The 16,902-nt window shown below is 47.4% G+C and overlaps 9 protein-coding genes; 3 read left to right on the top strand and 6 right to left on the bottom strand.

Moving 5' to 3' along the window:
• Nucleotides 1-853: 853 nt before the first annotated feature.
• FFUJ_08139 (uncharacterized protein) lies at nt 854-1,686 on the bottom strand (the record flags this gene model as incomplete). XM_023581195.1 has 2 exons in its annotated part: nt 854-1,488; nt 1,539-1,686. The coding sequence occupies 2 exons, from the start codon at nt 1,684-1,686 to the stop codon at nt 854-856; spliced, it is 783 nt and encodes a 260-aa protein (XP_023433836.1).
• Nucleotides 1,687-2,574: 888 nt separating this feature from the next.
• FFUJ_08140 (uncharacterized protein) lies at nt 2,575-3,105 on the top strand (the record flags this gene model as incomplete). XM_023581193.1 has 4 exons in its annotated part: nt 2,575-2,618; nt 2,672-2,873; nt 2,928-2,975; nt 3,052-3,105. The coding sequence occupies 4 exons, from the start codon at nt 2,575-2,577 to the stop codon at nt 3,103-3,105; spliced, it is 348 nt and encodes a 115-aa protein (XP_023433835.1).
• Nucleotides 3,106-5,141: 2,036 nt separating this feature from the next.
• FFUJ_08141 (uncharacterized protein) lies at nt 5,142-6,817 on the top strand (the record flags this gene model as incomplete). XM_023581192.1 has 2 exons in its annotated part: nt 5,142-6,725; nt 6,779-6,817. 2 exons carry the CDS (start codon nt 5,142-5,144, stop codon nt 6,815-6,817), a joined length of 1,623 nt encoding a protein of 540 aa, XP_023433834.1.
• Nucleotides 6,818-7,273: 456 nt separating this feature from the next.
• FFUJ_08142 (related to monophenol monooxygenase (tyrosinase)) lies at nt 7,274-8,393 on the bottom strand (the record flags this gene model as incomplete). XM_023581191.1 has 4 exons in its annotated part: nt 7,274-7,468; nt 7,520-7,958; nt 8,016-8,109; nt 8,171-8,393. The coding sequence occupies 4 exons, from the start codon at nt 8,391-8,393 to the stop codon at nt 7,274-7,276; spliced, it is 951 nt and encodes a 316-aa protein (XP_023433833.1).
• A 1,843-nt stretch (nt 8,394-10,236) lies between these two features.
• FFUJ_08143 (related to pisatin demethylase) lies at nt 10,237-11,878 on the top strand (the record flags this gene model as incomplete). XM_023581190.1 has 4 exons in its annotated part: nt 10,237-11,024; nt 11,096-11,159; nt 11,230-11,463; nt 11,522-11,878. The coding sequence occupies 4 exons, from the start codon at nt 10,237-10,239 to the stop codon at nt 11,876-11,878; spliced, it is 1,443 nt and encodes a 480-aa protein (XP_023433832.1).
• Nucleotides 11,879-12,102: 224 nt separating this feature from the next.
• On the bottom strand, nt 12,103-13,092 carry FFUJ_08144 (uncharacterized protein; the record flags this gene model as incomplete). Its single annotated transcript, XM_023581189.1, has 1 exon — nt 12,103-13,092. The coding sequence occupies one exon, from the start codon at nt 13,090-13,092 to the stop codon at nt 12,103-12,105; it is 990 nt and encodes a 329-aa protein (XP_023433831.1).
• A 524-nt stretch (nt 13,093-13,616) lies between these two features.
• On the bottom strand, nt 13,617-13,919 carry FFUJ_08145 (uncharacterized protein; the record flags this gene model as incomplete). The annotated part of the gene is made up of 1 exon (XM_023581188.1): nt 13,617-13,919. One exon carries the CDS (start codon nt 13,917-13,919, stop codon nt 13,617-13,619), a length of 303 nt encoding a protein of 100 aa, XP_023433830.1.
• Nucleotides 13,920-14,557: 638 nt separating this feature from the next.
• On the bottom strand, nt 14,558-14,866 carry FFUJ_08146 (uncharacterized protein; the record flags this gene model as incomplete). The annotated part of the gene is made up of 1 exon (XM_023581187.1): nt 14,558-14,866. The coding sequence occupies one exon, from the start codon at nt 14,864-14,866 to the stop codon at nt 14,558-14,560; it is 309 nt and encodes a 102-aa protein (XP_023433829.1).
• A 585-nt stretch (nt 14,867-15,451) lies between these two features.
• FFUJ_08147 (uncharacterized protein) lies at nt 15,452-15,763 on the bottom strand (the record flags this gene model as incomplete). The annotated part of the gene is made up of 1 exon (XM_023581186.1): nt 15,452-15,763. One exon carries the CDS (start codon nt 15,761-15,763, stop codon nt 15,452-15,454), a length of 312 nt encoding a protein of 103 aa, XP_023433828.1.
• Between the last annotated feature and the right edge of the window lie 1,139 nt (nt 15,764-16,902).

Below are 16,902 nucleotides of genomic sequence, written 5' to 3'. Positions count from 1 at the left end.
TTGCCCCGGACCCCGTACTCCAAGATCACTCGTTACTCTTGACAAGTTACAGTACTCACCGAATTTCTTATATAGCGGGACTCAGATCTTATTACAGAAGGATTAAAATGGATCTGAGTTAATGTGGTATGTCACTGGGGTCTCCAACAACGTGGCTAGGTAGTTCAAGCCAACAATCATCATTCAACAACAGCAGATCGCGACAAAACATGCTTCCTTCGTTGGGGCCGGTCGATCGGAAATTCGACCAGACTTTGATGACCCATCAGTTCCATTTCATAACAGAGGATTCAGGAAGGCTTACTTCAGCATCTAGACAATCCAAAAAATGAGCCTCTCAAGTTTCAGGTTCGGCTCACCTGGACAGACCGCACTAGGCGATGCTATCTCTTTTAGTGTCAATTTCCCCGCATACCGTGTATGCTGCAATGAGGTCAGTTAAAACTGCCTCTCCTCCGATCGAACGTTGAATCTCAATACTGATATAGATTCGCTGACCTATGCTGACTTGCTCATATAAGTCATGCAAGAAAGAGAGAACAAAATAAGACTGCCCACTTCATAGCAAATCATAAATCATAAACATGAAGTATAATTCAGCTTATTGGTTGTGTATTCAAGCTACAAGTGCTATCAAATAATACCAATAAGTTATAAAGTCCTCATCCACCATGGAATGCATAATGTATCACCTTTAAGCTAACGTCTTTCAATAATCTGCAATGTTGCATCAGTGGTCACCACGTGGCCGGATCTCCGTTTTATATCCGTTGACATTTGCTCCCCGCCCTGTCAAGCCATGCGAGATGCCAGGTCCATGACTCGTACGGGTTCCAGACCGATCGAGGGCAGTTTACCGGAAGTTTCCACCGCCGTTGCATCGAGAAAGAGGAATACCGCTCTGCCTCTTAATGCACATCGTAATAGCACCAGCAACCCATTTAACACCCTCATAAGACCCTTCCTCATGTGCATCAGCCATCCACGTACCAGTCTGCTGCATCGACCCAACACATCCCCTAAACTGCCGTCCATAGCGACGATTAGTCCAAGGCCGGGTGATAACAACACCGGTTTCACCAGCGTGCACGGTACCGCGGACTGTGACGGTGGCTTGCGTAGTCCAGGTGCGAGAGTAGTTGATACCAAAGCTAGCGCCGAGACGGTCCTTGACGGCTTTGAGGTCCAGACCCGCGCTGACGGAGACACCATTAGAGATGCTGAAGGATGAAGCGACGCTGACGTCGATGCCGCTGCGGCCGGCGCCGATGACGACGGGGGACATTTGCACGTCCCAGTCGACGAAGCGCTGAGTGCGGTCGGTCACGTATGAGGTTGTGGCGCCGCAGGACTGACGTTCTTCGAGGTCGCGGGGCGCAACGGCCTTGGAGCCGGCGTCAAGCCAGTCTTGGTCGATTTCAGGGGTGATGGAGGAAATGCCCTCTGACTCGAGAAGTTTCTCATAGACGCTGACGTGAACAACCTCCACTGAGGGTATGTTAAATGGTGATTAGCTGGACAGTGCGAGGGTGACTTACTGCGGCCTTCACCGTAGAGGATGACTTCATCTTGCTTGAGGATGTGGTCGGGGGTCCAGAGGGTGGAGTTGAGATCGCGCTCGGTCATGAAGGGGGCAGCACTGGCGACGGCGGCCAGACTGAGAAGGATGAACTGGGGGGTAATCATCCTCGTAGACTGTAGAAAGGGTATGATAGAGAGTGGTTGTTGAGGAGTTGGAAAAGTTGCTGGTTGAGGAATGAGAGATGTTCTATTACCAAGAGCAGCTCAACCCTTTATACCTGAATATGCCCGGCTGTAGGCCCAACCTCTAAAGGTGTCTTGTTCTATCAATACCATCAACAACTCACTATTACATCGGCAGTTGAATTCTCATCCCATTCCGGAAGCTCCCTCGCAATCTCCCAAGTAGCTAAACCTGAAGCTATTTGCGCGGCTATAAAGATCGTCCATTGACAAAAGTTCAATCTATCTGTGATTACGGATTTATCCCATCTAGGTCTCGGCAAGACCCGAGCTTCTGGTGCATTAGGAAGGTGACTCGCTAGTCGACGGGTCCAACTAACATTGACGATCACGACGACAAGGTCGATGTGTCGGTCCGAGATACGGATTAAATTGTTACTGGTCGAACATTTTACAGGGCCACTGCTATCACGACTTCACTTATGGTATTTTCAGCTATGGAGTTGTGATTACAAGGTAACTGCCGGACCTCGTGGGATAGCGATAGGATTTGGAGAGATGATGGATCCTGGCCATCTATCATGTAGCATGACTCGAGTACGAAATTGGCAGGTCAGGTCTGAAAAAAGAGGATAGCTTGAGATAACAGTTGGTCAATGCTTGCGCTATGGGTTGACGTGAAAGAGTTGGATCATCCGTCTTCGGAGTCATCCTTGAGATTTAGTCGTGATATTGAACATATAAGCGCCCTCGATCCCATTGATGAAGAACAGATCATCCAGTATCACATTCTCGCCTCCCTCCTCTCTAACTCTCTCACAGAGTCCCCGCCCAAATCTTTATTATCCCTCTCTATCATCACAAATCACAATGCAGTTCCTTAGCCTCACTTCTCTCCTCGCTCTCGCGACTCTGTACGAGCCCAAGCTCCCCATAGCACGTATCACTACTAACAAGATGTCACCAGTGCGTCGGCAAAGCTTCACAGCCAAGCTGTCTGTGTCACCAACCGCCACTACGACCCCATCGGAGGAACGCCATGGAGCCCCAGCTACAACTGGAAGGTGAACTATGAGATTCTTCCGGGTGCTACCAAGTGTGCCTGCGACTACTACAAAAGCCGCAATACTGGCAACAAACAGTGGGACAAGTGCCCTGACTGTCGCTTTGTGGGTCACCCGAGATGTGATGTCCTGATAGAATGAGGCGCTAACACCTGGTAGGATGGTCTTGTCTGCGGGTCTAACGGCTGGCATATTGGCGGTGACGAGGTGAGTAGTGTAGCATATTGTCCCCCGTTTTTGTCACTGGGGCTCTTTTGAATTCTTGGCTGACGATGAATCTCAGTTCACCTACTACTGTGAGAAGAAGTGTGGAGCGCAGGGAGCAGAGGCAAACTAGTATGGGACAGCCTTGTTGTCAGTTCCACCAAACCTGAAGGACAGTGCAGTATTTGAGTAGAAGTTGTGATAGGTCAATACCAAATAAGAAATTCGTATTCATCGTCGGAAAACAGCATTCGTGACAACTCGGCATTTACCGTTCACCCTGGGCCAGGGCTAAATGCAAGGGTCCTGCTGTTTGACAGATGAGACATGACTCGCACTGATCATCAAACGTGCTAGGGACCGAGATAGGGCACGGCTCGCAATGCATTAGTGGAGCAGTCGGTAATATTTCCACGAATCGCCTTTGAAAAGTCGTGGTTTAAACTTTGCAGGCAATTGATGCGTGTATTAATGATGATCAGCGGTGATTGGCTCATCGTGGCATCGAGATGAACAGACTTCCAGATTCGAAGTTTCGTGCATTTCGCACAAACCTTGTTAGTTAAAGGCCAACAAGCTTATCAAACCCACGCATCTTTGACGGGACCTGGTACCTGTTCGCAATGGCATCAGACGTAGCGGTTGACGGCCCACGTGCTCGACAAGCCACCCTCGGGGGGAATTACACGGCCCTTGATGGGCTTGGCTTACACGAAAGTTCGCTGGCCATCCACCGATTTGGGGTCCGTGTTTTATTTTCCCCCCCTTAGGTCACCAGCTGAATCCTGACATTAGGCATTTGGTTGTTGACCCACCAGAGCCTTGATGGCCATGGCAGTGGATAAATGGATACCCAGCGTTGGTTACTTTTATCCCGTTCTGCCTTGAGCTGCGGGAATAGATGACCCGAAGACCCTATGATATCTCCAGTGCCGAAATGAGCATGTGTCGATCAACCTGAGTACCCTTGGGGTCGCAATCGGCTACCAGGCCCGCGAAATGTATTTCCGATTTGAGTATTTGTGAGTCTACAAGTATTTGTTTCCGCTATTTGAGTAAGTGACTGTCTCCTCCAATTCGTTTGGAATCAGTTTATAACACAGATTTGTCATTGTAGAAACAAGTGACAATTTTCGCCGCCTTATCTGACTTTTGTTCCCGGAACTCTACGGTCGTCGGACAAGCAACGAGAAAAGTAACAGCAGTCTCGCTTCCTGTGTGACTCTTACCTTGGCACTTTGCTACGAGATCATACCGTGATGCAACAGCTCAGCAAGAGTGTCATATCAGCAAGCGAAGGCACCCAAGTTGGTCGAACAAGCAGGACACGTCCTTCGAGTTTAAATCGCGCCCAAGGCTTAGCCTTGTAAGCAGCAGTCAACCCCATAGTAAATCTCATGGTCACAATACGGAGAGTTTAGCACGACAAGCGCTGTAAGCACTATATGCGTGGTATCAACTTGACTTATTCTGAAGTACCTTGCCGCAGGTTGTTCTGCATTTGCTCTCTACACATAGATCGTCGAATAGCTTGTTTAGAGTCTACTGCATAGTGTTTTGCACTCTTTAAATCACGAGTATTCTTTCAATTGGAGATTCTCCTTGTATCAAGGGATTAATGAGACAACGGACGAAACAAAAAATTGGAATTGCCGTCAAAGGCGGATCTGATAGTGAATATCGGGGGAACTGAAGTCAGTTCGTCCAGCATGTGATATCTTGATTGGTAGTTAAAGCTTATGACACCTCCACGAGATGTATCAAGTCAACATACTGGAGAATCCAAATTAACTTCACCTGTTTGAAGGCAATATTTTGTACGCAGCCTTGGTTAATTGCGCAAACTTAAAACTTATTGATCTCGCATAGGTGGCAAAAATAGACTTCAATAGAAATCAGCAAACTAAGATCTATACTTTCATATCTCGATCTCGTTCGGCAACACCAACCGGCTGCCTCTCTTCGCCCCGACCAGTCATCATCCCGAGCTTGCGCCCATAACGAAAATACCTTTTGCGCGAATAAACAAACCAAACTCATGATTCATTTAATTCTTTAAACCACACTATGCCTAACTGTGAGTGCATTAATTCTTCTATAAATTAGCTGAGCTTTCCTCATCCTCCCAAACTCCACCCAAAAAATTCTTCAACAGGTTCTCGTTGCGAAATGTCCTCTCAGGCGAGCTCAAGCAAGGAGGTAGTGGCACCCAACCCACAGCCGCCTCCGAAACCCCCAGAGGAACTGCCAAAGGAACTCCAAGGCGGAAAGTTCATTTTCTTCACGCTCGACACCCTCTTCAACCGCGACTATGCTATTGAGTGCGCTCTGAAGAAATGCAGGGATCTTAACCAAGACCTTCAGAGCAAATCCATGGATGAACTCAAGAGAGCCTATCGTGGTGCCATGGACGAGGCGTATCGACAGCATATCCAAACCCAGCTCCATGGCCCAGGCCTTCAGCACAACAATAATCCACAAGTTCCGATGGATAAAGTCGGATTGATGTTTCAGCAACTCAACCTCGAACTGCCGTCGGCGAGTGAACGTAAACGCATCGGCAACGAGTTCGCTGTTGAATTCAACCGCAATCGATTTGAAGCTACCGGCGCTTCTCATCTCCTTAAGCAGCTGAAACGTCTCGACTACAGCATCGTCGTTGCCGACCACAGTTTTGACTGGGATATCGTCAACCATCTCAATTTCTGGCACGACGTCGGTGCTATGATACTTACAGAAGATTTGTTGGTGCGCAAGCCTGACCCTCGCGTGTTTCAAAAGGCGTTGGATGGATGCGAAGTCTCTGCGAAGACTGCTCTCGTCGTTGGGTGTTCAGTGGAGGAGGACATTCTTGGTATCCTCGCGGCTGGCGCAGAGCCAATCTTGTACATGCCAGGCCATAATTACATGACTATGGATGTTCAGGGCACGCGTGTTCTGGTTGTTCGTACTATGGCTGAGCTATCGTTGGAGATACACCTTCGACCGGAAAACAGTCAGCTCGTACCGGCACAACATAACCAGCCACCTCCTAGACCACAGCACCCAGTTCACCCGCCAATGGTGTACGCACCACAGAACCAGGAAAACCCGAGCGATCAGAACGCTGCACCCTCGTCGGCACGACAGCGGCTACCTTCGATGAGGCTGCATCCACCCACGGAAGACTATGGGACTTCTAGCGTAAATCCTGCACACAGATCGAGTCCCAGTCCGTCGACACAGAATTATGGCCCCCGTGCACCAACACCAGCCACGGAAGTACCGACACCCAATGGTCAGGGTTCCCGTAGTGTCAGCCCTGACAGCAACTCGCCCGTCCATAGCTCTGGGGGCTCGACGCCACGAGGGTGGCTACCTTCGATGAGACTGTACCCTCTCACCGAAGACTATGGGATTTCCATCGGAAACCACAATGGGGATCGGGATCAGCCGCGCTCTCGGCATGATGGGTATGGACATGGGACTTCGAGGGACAGGTACACTACGCAGGCCGGATATCCACCTCCACCTCCACCTAGACCTCCGTATCGACCACCCACCCCAAGCCACGCTATCTATCAAGATCAGACACGCTCTTGGCAAGAAGGACGTGAGTATGAGACTTCGGAGAACAGGTACACCATGCAGGGCGGATACCCACCTGGACCCTCGGCCCAACGTCAGAGCATAGCTCCAGAGCTTAGAGACGTTGCTCAAAGTAGTCTGGACCTAGCACGAGATATTGGACCAACTGATTCGTCTTCCAAGGATGTAAGTGGACTACCTCGTCCCCATGCGAATCAATATCTTGCTAACTTTTATAGGTCGATGAACAGACTGGGGATATGGCAGGTCGACAGTAGCTGGCTAAGTAAGGTTTTATGACTGATTATGCGGGCTGCGTCTGGAAGTCCATTAGGGTTGACTTTGTAAGACAGTTTTAGAGAGCGGTTAAGCGGACCAGATAGTTCAGATAGTTGAACTGAATCTGGTTCGTATAACCTTGCTTGGTGTCACTTTTCCGACGTAAATATGAGGCATTGTCTCGCCCTATGGTGGGGGAGCTAAATGTAAACTATCTAACGGTGAATATTTATCACCGCCAAAATTACTCAGCGATACTTATGCAGCCTCCTTGCTCGTGACATTAAGATTGCTGTCATCTCACAACGCCACGAAGCAACGAGCCATTTCAGATACAGAGAAGATTAGGCGAGTCCCAGACTAAAGTCTAGGGGCAAAACACACCGGCCAAAACCGGTACAGCACTGTTGAATAAATGACAACTACCCCCTTCAACAAAGTTTTTAACTCTACAACTAATAAGAATAACAGAGAAGTGAGCTCTGGGTGCTCATCAAATCCTTGACCTTCAAGTCATCCGCCAAGCCATTCATGAGAAGCATATCATCGAGAGAAGCAGGCGGAGGCTTGGTTCCATCAAACTGATCCTGGGTCTTATAGCCAGCAAACTCCATGGCGCGAGTCTTAGGATCTTCTTGCTGCCAGAGAGACTAAAGGCGATCGATCTGGGTGTGATGGAGGAAGAAGATGGGATCTGATACATTAGCAATGATTTTCGAGAAAGATGGAACGAGGATACAGGACTTACCATTGGGGGAAGTGTTGGGAATCATATCACCACCGATTGCACTGTGGATAGCACCGTGAGGACCAGCCTCTAACTTCTGACGATAGTGATCGTAATCCTTGACCTCCTGGACCTTGGCAACTGCCTCCTTATTGTAGTTCTCAGACAACATCTTCCCAACATTTTCACTTCCATCATTCCATCCTCGTGCCAGACAATGGGGATCGTAGTTGGTGGTTAGGTATGCAGGCAAGAGGTCTTTGAATGGTCCGTCGTCTAGACACTTTCTGACAGCACGCCCATCATAGATAGATTCGGTCTTGTTGAGGCTACCGTTACCGCCAAAGCCGGTCTTGGGGTCCCAGATGGTAGACTTGGGCGTGTCATCGGCATCGAGAGACCAGTCCCAGTACCTAAGAATTGATGTCAGTATATACATGGTGTTGAGCTCTATTGAGGCAGAAACTCACGGCATGACTCCTTCGTAGCCGCATTCCTTGAGGGCACCCTCATATACGTGCACAAAGTATCGGTGCCAGGGGAGGAACGAAGCAACGGCGTGGACTGTACGTCATGCATTGTTAGCGCACTATTATGTAGCATGAAAGAGAGGACTTTAACATACTCTGCTTGTCCAGATGAGCGTGGACATAGGGAAAGTCATCGTACAGAGTGGTGTTGAGACCGAGACGAGATGGCTTAGTTGAGAGGCATAGAACAGCGTCGGTGTACTGTTGACGTGCTGCATCATCGAGTTCGCGCCATTCAACACGTTTGATGGGGTTCTCGCACTTGGAAACCGCAGCCGCCGCGCAAAGAGCGGGAAAGGTAAGAGAGAGAAAACGCATCTTGGCGATAGATAGTGGCCTGTAGGATAAGCGAGAGGATGTGTTGAAAGTCTAAACGATTGAAGAGAGTCAATGAGTTGCAAGATGACGATCGACCTAAGGACACTTGTATTGTTATGATTATATACCTGAATCCCGGTTTGCACGATACTCCGCGCTGATCGGCAAACTCGCTTGCTAGCTGATAGTGAATACGAGGGTTGCGCTATGGGACTTGGTATAGTTCCTAGTTCCTGCCTATTAAATTTCGTTTAAGGCTGGCTATCTTTCGAAATTCCCTAACGATCTGCATTGAATATCCACATACGCATGGATATTCCATTAACCATGTTTGAGTTCAGGCGCCGAAGCGTAGCTTTGTTTGCGAGACGATAATATCACCTTAATTGAGTCTGTATTCCAATATTCATTTTATGTGTTAGGGTAGTTTCTAATGATGCGCTTATATATATCAACTTTAGGGTTTCTCAACCAGCCGCTTAATATTAGCGTAGCAGTGACTCAGAAGCTCCTGGACCCACGGTCTTGTTTCATGTATTTTGGCTCACGGGTGTATATTTATATGGTCGAGCTCGGACGGGCCGTGCGTCATGTGAAATTAAGGCTCGTGCAGTAAATGCTGCGAACCATAAGGCTACAAAGTGCTCCTAATAACAGATAGTATAGTAGAGACAACGGTGGTTGGTAGGCAACCTTCATTAATAAGTGGCACTTCGGAGTGGATATATTGGTTTCGGAAGCTAAATCACCCTTTTTAGTTGGAGAACTTGCCGGAGCACTACTCCAGTTCTGGGGAAACTCGAGCCAAGTATTTCTGAAATATTGTCCCTTTTTATCTTAAGCAAAGTAGCCTCCTGGTCCAACACTCTAGTCCCACAGGACAGACATGGTGGGGGTCAAGAAGAGCGATAGCTGTGTTTAGGGTGGAGAGTGACCATGACATCAACCGTTTGAGCGCATCCTTGGTAGTATACATTAAGTAACAAAGATAACGTCCGATCCACGATGTTGGGCGTCTCTATTGGCGGGGTTGATTAGCTGGTAAAAGAATTATTGCCTACGGATAGCGTTATGCTGAAAGCCAGATACCAGGAACATCATTCGCGGTACGAGGTCAGGGTATCCAGACTTTCCCCTCATCATCCTTGAATTGGTTGCTGATCTTCACTTAAGTATATCTAATTTTCCCTTTGAAGTCTTTCAAGTAATCGTCTTGTCACTCCTCATGCCAGTTGGTAAGCAGACAGGATACAGACCAAGCGCAATTCTCACAGAAACATGCGCCCATTGCTCCAAATTCATCCGCTTGCATTTAATGCTGCAATACTTAATTTTGAGGCCTTCTACACCAATGTGGCTTAAGGAACCGCGACCATCGCGCTCATTTTCGGGTTTTACTCCGGGATGTATGACGTTTATATATGCATGCAGACCATGTGACTTTCTTACCTGCAGACCCAGAGGCGACAGAAAGTCAAGTGATACGCTTAAAAACGGACAAGATAAATGAGCAGTCGATCATTGGCTCTTGGCTGATAAATATGGTCGTATTTATGCCAATCTGCAATGTAACGCATAAGCGTGACAAAGCCACTGCATATGCGCGAGGCTGTATAAGGTAGATGTGGCTGTCTTTCACCACTGACCGGCTAAATACAGCGCCAAAGAACTGTCAATGCGAACTGTTTTTGGGTTGTGAGGGAGAATATGTAGACTTGCGGTTTGATTTGAAAATAGGTTTAAGACCCCGGTTGTATCCCCATTCAGCCCCTTAAGGCTTTACGCCCTACATTTCGTTTTAGAGGCAGTCAAGTCAATATCTGACAAAAATCAACAAGCAGTGATGACCTTCTCTTATGTATCAGATCTCTCAACATCCAGTAACATCGGCATTGCCGCTTTCTGCTTCCTATCGTCCTGGTGGCTCGGCACATCTTTTCTAGCATGGTATCGCCTCCGACACGTCCCAGGTCCCTGGTTCGCAGGACTCAGTTACATATGGAACGGCTGGATAGCCTACAGCGGTAAACAACATCATGTATTCGTAGCTCTCGACCAGAAGTACGGCTCACTTGTTAGAATCGGACCACAGGTCCTGCTCACTTCAGATGTCGAGCTCGTCAAGCGCATGTCGGCGACAAAGAGCTCATACGGCAAATCATCTTGGGTTGATGGTGTGCGCTTCAATCCGTATCACGAGACTATGTTTGCGGTGAGAGATCCGCGTCAGCATGATCGCGCAAAGGCAAGGGTTGCCCCTGCGTATAGTGGTCGTGACACGCCGAATCTCGAGGGCGCTGTCGACCAGCAGGTCCACAACCTCATATCTTTGATTCGTCGCCGTTATCTCTCAGAGCCGGCATCTGGTGTATTCCGTACTCTACCGCTTCTTAACGTTTTGTCATATTTCACCCTCGATGTCATTTCCAAAGTGGCGCTTGGGACGGAGTTTGGTTGCTGCGCTTCTGACTCGGATCCGTATAGGTTTTATGAAGGGTTGGATGAGCATATGCCTTTGATGGCGCTGACGAGCGATGTGCCGTGGATACGAGCCATAATGTACTCGACTACGTTTCTCAAGTACTTTGGGCCACGCGAGACTGATACTCAGGGAATTGGCCCATTGATGAAGTAAAAGACCCTCATCTTGAATCGCTCCAGTATTTACCCGGAACGGCCTTGGGCTGACTTATCGCGCTCAGGGTTACGAATGACAATGTCCGACAACGCTATAGTCAAGACCAAACAGAGAAGACTGATATGCTGGTATGTCAGAGTGTCCCACTTCCCTATTTAACATTATTCCTGGATTGCCATTGATGTCTTCTGCTACCAGAGCTCATTCAAAGTCCACGGTCTGTCTGAAGGCAACGCCCAATCTGAGACACTCTTCATGTTCGTCGCGGGATCCGATACCACGGCCTCGGCTATCCGAGTCACTCTATTCTACCTCATGTCCTCCCCTCGCGTCTACCGGAAGCTCAAGGAGGAGATTCGAAGTACCATTCGTGAGGGAAGAGCTTCAAGTCCAATTACAGCTGCTCAGGCACGCGAGTTGCCTTATCTCCAAGTGAGGCCCTTTCGCTTACTTTGCCCCACATTTTATACAGATAGTTGACTTCCAATAGGCAGTTATATATGAAGGTCTTCGCATGCGACCAGTAACAACAGGGCAGCAAGCCAAGGAGGTACCAGCTGGAGGCGATACCATCAACGGGCACTTCATCCCTGGCGGTACATCCATCGCCATAAACTTCTCGGCTATTCTCGGTTCAAAAGCTCTCTTTGGCCCAGACGCCGATGTCTTCCGACCAGAACGGTTCATCGGTCTCTCAGCCTCCGATCTCGCCGAGATGCGACGTAACGTCGAAATGAACTTTGGCCACGGCCGATGGATGTGTGCTGGAAAACCGTTGGCATTTATGGAGCTGCAAAAGGTGTACTTCGAGGTTTGTTGCAAAACAGAATTTGTCCCTAGGATATAGTTTTCGCTGACTTGAGGGGATATAGTTACTACGAGCGTTCGACTTTCAGCTCACGGAGCCTCTGAGTCCCATGCGGTCGGAGAGTTACGCCCTGTTTCGAGATTTTGGACTTAAGGTGCGTGCGACAGTAGCAGAAGACATGGAATAGTTATTGGAGTCGATTGAGTGCAGGATATAATGTTTATAACGGTCTATCATTCTATGGATACTTGAATTCGTAGCTTTTAATGCGGGTAGTAAATTGAGTGAATGTTATATGACAACACCACCAAACCCGCAAGCAAGCTTGCTACTTGCTCCATTTCAAAGACTGAAATACCAACGGCCGGAATGAACAGTTGGATTGGATATGCCAGTCTCAAAGTGTTCACTGTGCCCACTACCAAGATACCAATGAAGGCAAGATACAGAATCCCAAGCCCGAAGTGTAACAGCCGAATCCTACGGATCCGCTGAAACAGGTTGACAGTGAGCTCTAGTGGAAACCGTGTTATGGATCTTGTTTCGGGCAGTATTCCAGAAAATGAACTCCACTCGGGCGATAGTGGTAGATATATGAAGAATGCCACCATAACCGGGCACATACCCATGGTTACCGCCATGAACCTGAAGAGAGTAGACTCTACAAAGATCCAAAGGGTTCGAGAGTCGTCAAAAAACACTAGTAGAAATATTCCGTTGATTATCGGTAACAAAACCCCGGCAACAAGACATTTTCCAACGCGGTCGAAGCCTTTGAGCCGTTGTTCTGTCCAGTTCTTCCTTTGCTCCACAAGGAGGAATCCAAGCGCGATCAAACAAAGCCAAAAGCAATTATCGTTGATCCGCAAGGCAGCATCGATAGTGACGACACGCGGAAAGATGTCAAACATGTCGGGGCCTGGTTTGTCGAAAGGCACTTGGTTCTTGTATTGGTAGTCACATTGCTCCGAGACTGGGCCCTCTGCTCCATTTCCGATGATGATATGCATAAGGTTGGCCCGGAGATACTGCGTCTTGTCGGAGGGGAAATTCCATAATTGTATAGCGAAATGTACCATTGCGATCAAAGGGTATAAAATAGCCGCCATGAAGTCTGATGTTGGCTGGAAGCGATGGGCGGGATTCCATATCCAGGATACAGCTGTGGCTGCTACGATACAGTACCAGGCTGTGATAGAGCCTGGGCCATAGTATCCGGGCGCCGAGAGGACGATTTCTGACGACGACTCCATAATTATGTATGCTGTAGAAGACTTACAATTGTGAATTAAATTGATTCAAGAAGAATGAAGGGGATCGAGCTGGAAATAAGCGCCTACGCTAAGTCTCGAATTAGAACAATGTCGTAAGTGGCGTTGGTAGAGAAGATAAGATACAAAACATCTCTCTTTGGCCTAGTGCCTTGTTATCTGATTCAAATTCAGGATCTGAATTGAAAGAAACAGATGTTTTTGTTACCGACCAGGACTCCTCGAAAACTGCAGGACCATGGAATAGGAGCCACTGACCTGGCAGAGCGTTGTCGCTTCATGGCGTCTATTAGAGGGTATCCCCAACTTCACGCCTAGCTCTTTGTTACATTGTGCACAACACGCATCGAATCCATCGATCAATCAAGAACGGCAATGCCTCTCCGAGCATCTCACGACTCCATTCCTCAGATGACCATCGAATCTCAACTTATACATAAACTTCAGAAGCTTCTATTTTCTGCCATAAGTACTTATCTATGCTTGACGCCCCGCACTTTTGATAGCTACCTATCGTGTAACAGCATGGAAAGCCTTCTCTCTTCGTCCCTCAGCTCCTGCATTCTTCGTTCCCGGTCTAGTGCCTTATCGAGGAGATCAGACAGAATGTCGCAATAATAGTCATATTCCTTCTGGGCCGCGTCCTTTGTGGCTTGGTCGTAGGACCCGTATACGATCGCCTGCTTGGCCATCTTCTGCTGCGTTATGTGCTTTGTATAATCCTCGGCAGCCTTTATCTCTCTTTCCAGATGCTCCTTTTCAAACCCAACATTATCCAATCCTTGTAGGATCTCGTCTTTAGACGACATGGTGTTCTTGTTGTACTGTAAAGATATATAATTTTCAAGTGCTGACGGATCTCACAGAGGGGTCCTTTTTCTGATAAATGTTTAATACATAGGGAAGAGCGAGCTTTTATATCTTTTAGGCCTGTTTTGTCAGTCACGGCTGTTGTCTAGGTGGATGGTTCGAGCCTGTGTTTCCTTTGTGAATGGGGAGCTGTTTCTTGGGATCAAAGCGTATACCACCAATGGAACCATGTATGACTTGCTGTTCACTGTAAGTAATAATGCTGAGATTCGATTTCCTTGTAACGCGATACACGAGCATCACTCACAACCTCCCCCGCCATGGGGCTCAGCGCCTAATCAATATCTATACCCACATGCTGTTAATCAGTGACGGCAACCAACAAAAGGCCTCAAGGCCATTGCTCTTATTCACTTAATACAGCCACCTTCGCCTATCTACTTTCTCTTGAAAACTAAACAAGCACCTGGAGCATCCAATCACAATAGTGACAGACCCCTACGGAATATTCTCACGTTTCCTCCATTCACTTGACAAATTTATTGTAAGGGCCTCAGAAAAGATGTTGAAAGTTTTGCTTCATTTGAGAAGTCTGTAGCTAAGCTTTGTACACTTGCTTCCTCATCATTCCAAGCTATCACCAAAGCGCTATGCGCAAATCCCTCAACAACTCCCTCTCTTTGTCCCTATAGTTCTGCATCTGCTCAGCCCGCTCCTCTTGCTTATCGCAGAGCCTTGTAATAGTCGCACACAGGCGATCATGCTCCCTTCTTGCCGAATCCTTTTCGGCCTCGCTCCTCTTTCCGTTCATTATTCTCTGCGCCTCTCTCCTTTTCTCCATTAGGTCTTGTATTTCCCACCTGGCGGTATCATAGTTGATCTGCAATCGCTCCATAGTTGCTCTGAGCCTTTCGAGCTTTGCCTCGATCACCGCTTTAGAGGGCATAATGTTGTAGCTGTGCGTTCAAATGGTGTGAGGCGTGTAGGTATTTATTTATAGTTCTTGGAATAAATTATTTGGCTGGAGATCGTTGACACACCGATCTCGGGGCGTTTTTATATTCCAACGGCCAGGTGCTTAATTCACTGACTAGGATGGACCTTCACTTTCGCTAGCACTGCATATTGTGTAACTTGAGCAGAAGCAGTGAATCGACCGAGGCATTTGATTCGTTAGTTAAAAGTTGTAGAAGACGGCAAGTGTTAAAACTCAACATAATCACCCATTTCATGATCTCTAGCTCTTCCTACGCAATCGCAGGGCGTGTTCAGCACATGGCCAAGACTACTGTTGTTAGTGAGTGACGGTGGCTAAAACAGAAATCAGATTCCCTACCATCTCATGTCATACAATTATTCATGGATCAGCTGTCTTGATGCAACTGTTACTTTTTCACTACTGAATGTGCCTCATCATACCACATCGTTTACTTCAATATGATGCTTATTTATGGCCTCAAGGTAGTTTCATTACCTAAAGCTTAACTTTCTCGACAAGTAATATATTGTGTACCTCCAAACGATCAACCGTCTAATTTGCCGATGTTGATTCTCTCTCAAGACATGCAATCTTTCCGTTCTTCATAAGCAAGTCCATCTTCAGTTTCTCTAGCTTGAGTTCCAGTTCTACCTCTTGACGAAGAAACTCTGAACGTTGTTGCCGAGCCACGCATGTCTGCTCATCGCTAAAGTTTGGGGAAGTACATATCGCGGTGGCAGCCCGTCCTTTCGCCTGCACCCCCAGTATTTCCCAATTTACATTGTTTATGTCCTTTTCTGTCGTATTTATTTCGCATTTGACGGCAGAAATCTCCCCCTCGATGGATTCCCTGCTTCTAGGCATCTTGTTGTGGATATACTATCAGGCGGTAAGAAGGGTGTAGCTCTGTGGGTATAGTTCTTTAGCTAAGGTAAGTTGCTTTACAGGAGACATTTTAGGTGCCCATCTTAGGTTATCTTTTATAGCTTTCTGACCTGGCATTTCACTGACTGGTATTTCAGAATAAGATATTGCTTTTTCAAACACTATCTACTGATCAACTGTTGTTGTCACGGTGTACCCTGAACAGGAGCAGTGAAACTACAGCTGCGCACTAGGTTCTTTCTGCTGATACAAGCTCTCAACTACAACGACTGCAGATGATGGCTCCTACTGGCTGTCTCTGATGTTGAGAGCGGCCATCTTTACTTGATGTTTGTTCTACGGGTTCATAACTACTGGGCGAAAATCAGGTCCCTCATGCCGTCATTACTACTTGGCTTCGTGAGGGCACATTTCCTGTGCCATGTTCCTTCATTCATTTATCAAGAAGGAAATATTAGTATAAACATAGTAAATTAAATCTCTGTATTGTCTATAATCTCCTAATGTTTCACCTTCTGAAGGAGGAGCAGATCCTATACTATAGCAAAAACCCTTTAACCAGCATCAATGGCCCCTTACGCTTGCAGTTGATGCTGAAGTCTTGTCTCCTTTGCTTTCAGTCTCTGTAATTCTGCCCTGCTTCTGTTTTGCTGACGGTACAGTTCGTTTTCTTTATCAATAAATTCCGCAACTTGCTGTTGAGCCACGACGATCCGATCGTGCGGATAGTTTCCAGTTACTATCGCTTGGGCAGCAGACTGTTGTGTCTGCACCTGAATTATTGCCCACTTTATGTCGTTTATTTCCTTCTCAGTGGAGGAAATGTCGCTTCTCGTGCGAACAAGCTCTAACGCGATTTCTGTCTTTGTAGCCGCCATGATGTAGTGGATATGTTGCCGCGTAGTCGAAGTGTTTTATTTCTTTGGCTGGGTTTCTTTACTGGAGCTAGTTTAATTACCCAGCTTGGAGCCTTTTTATAGCTTGCTGGTGTGGCATTTCACTGATTGACTGATATTTAGGATCAGATATTTCTTGTACAAACATAATCCAAGGGTCCATTGATGGTGCCGTGGTACCCTAGATAGAATCAGTGAATCTACCTACACCCCAAGTCCTTT

The sequence above is a fragment of the Fusarium fujikuroi genome, chromosome FFUJ_chr07 (genome assembly GCF_900079805.1).
Source record: "Fusarium fujikuroi IMI 58289 draft genome, chromosome FFUJ_chr07".
In the NCBI taxonomy this organism is placed as follows: Eukaryota; Fungi; Ascomycota; class Sordariomycetes; order Hypocreales; family Nectriaceae; genus Fusarium; species Fusarium fujikuroi.
This window is presented reverse-complemented; position numbering and strand designations above follow the sequence as displayed.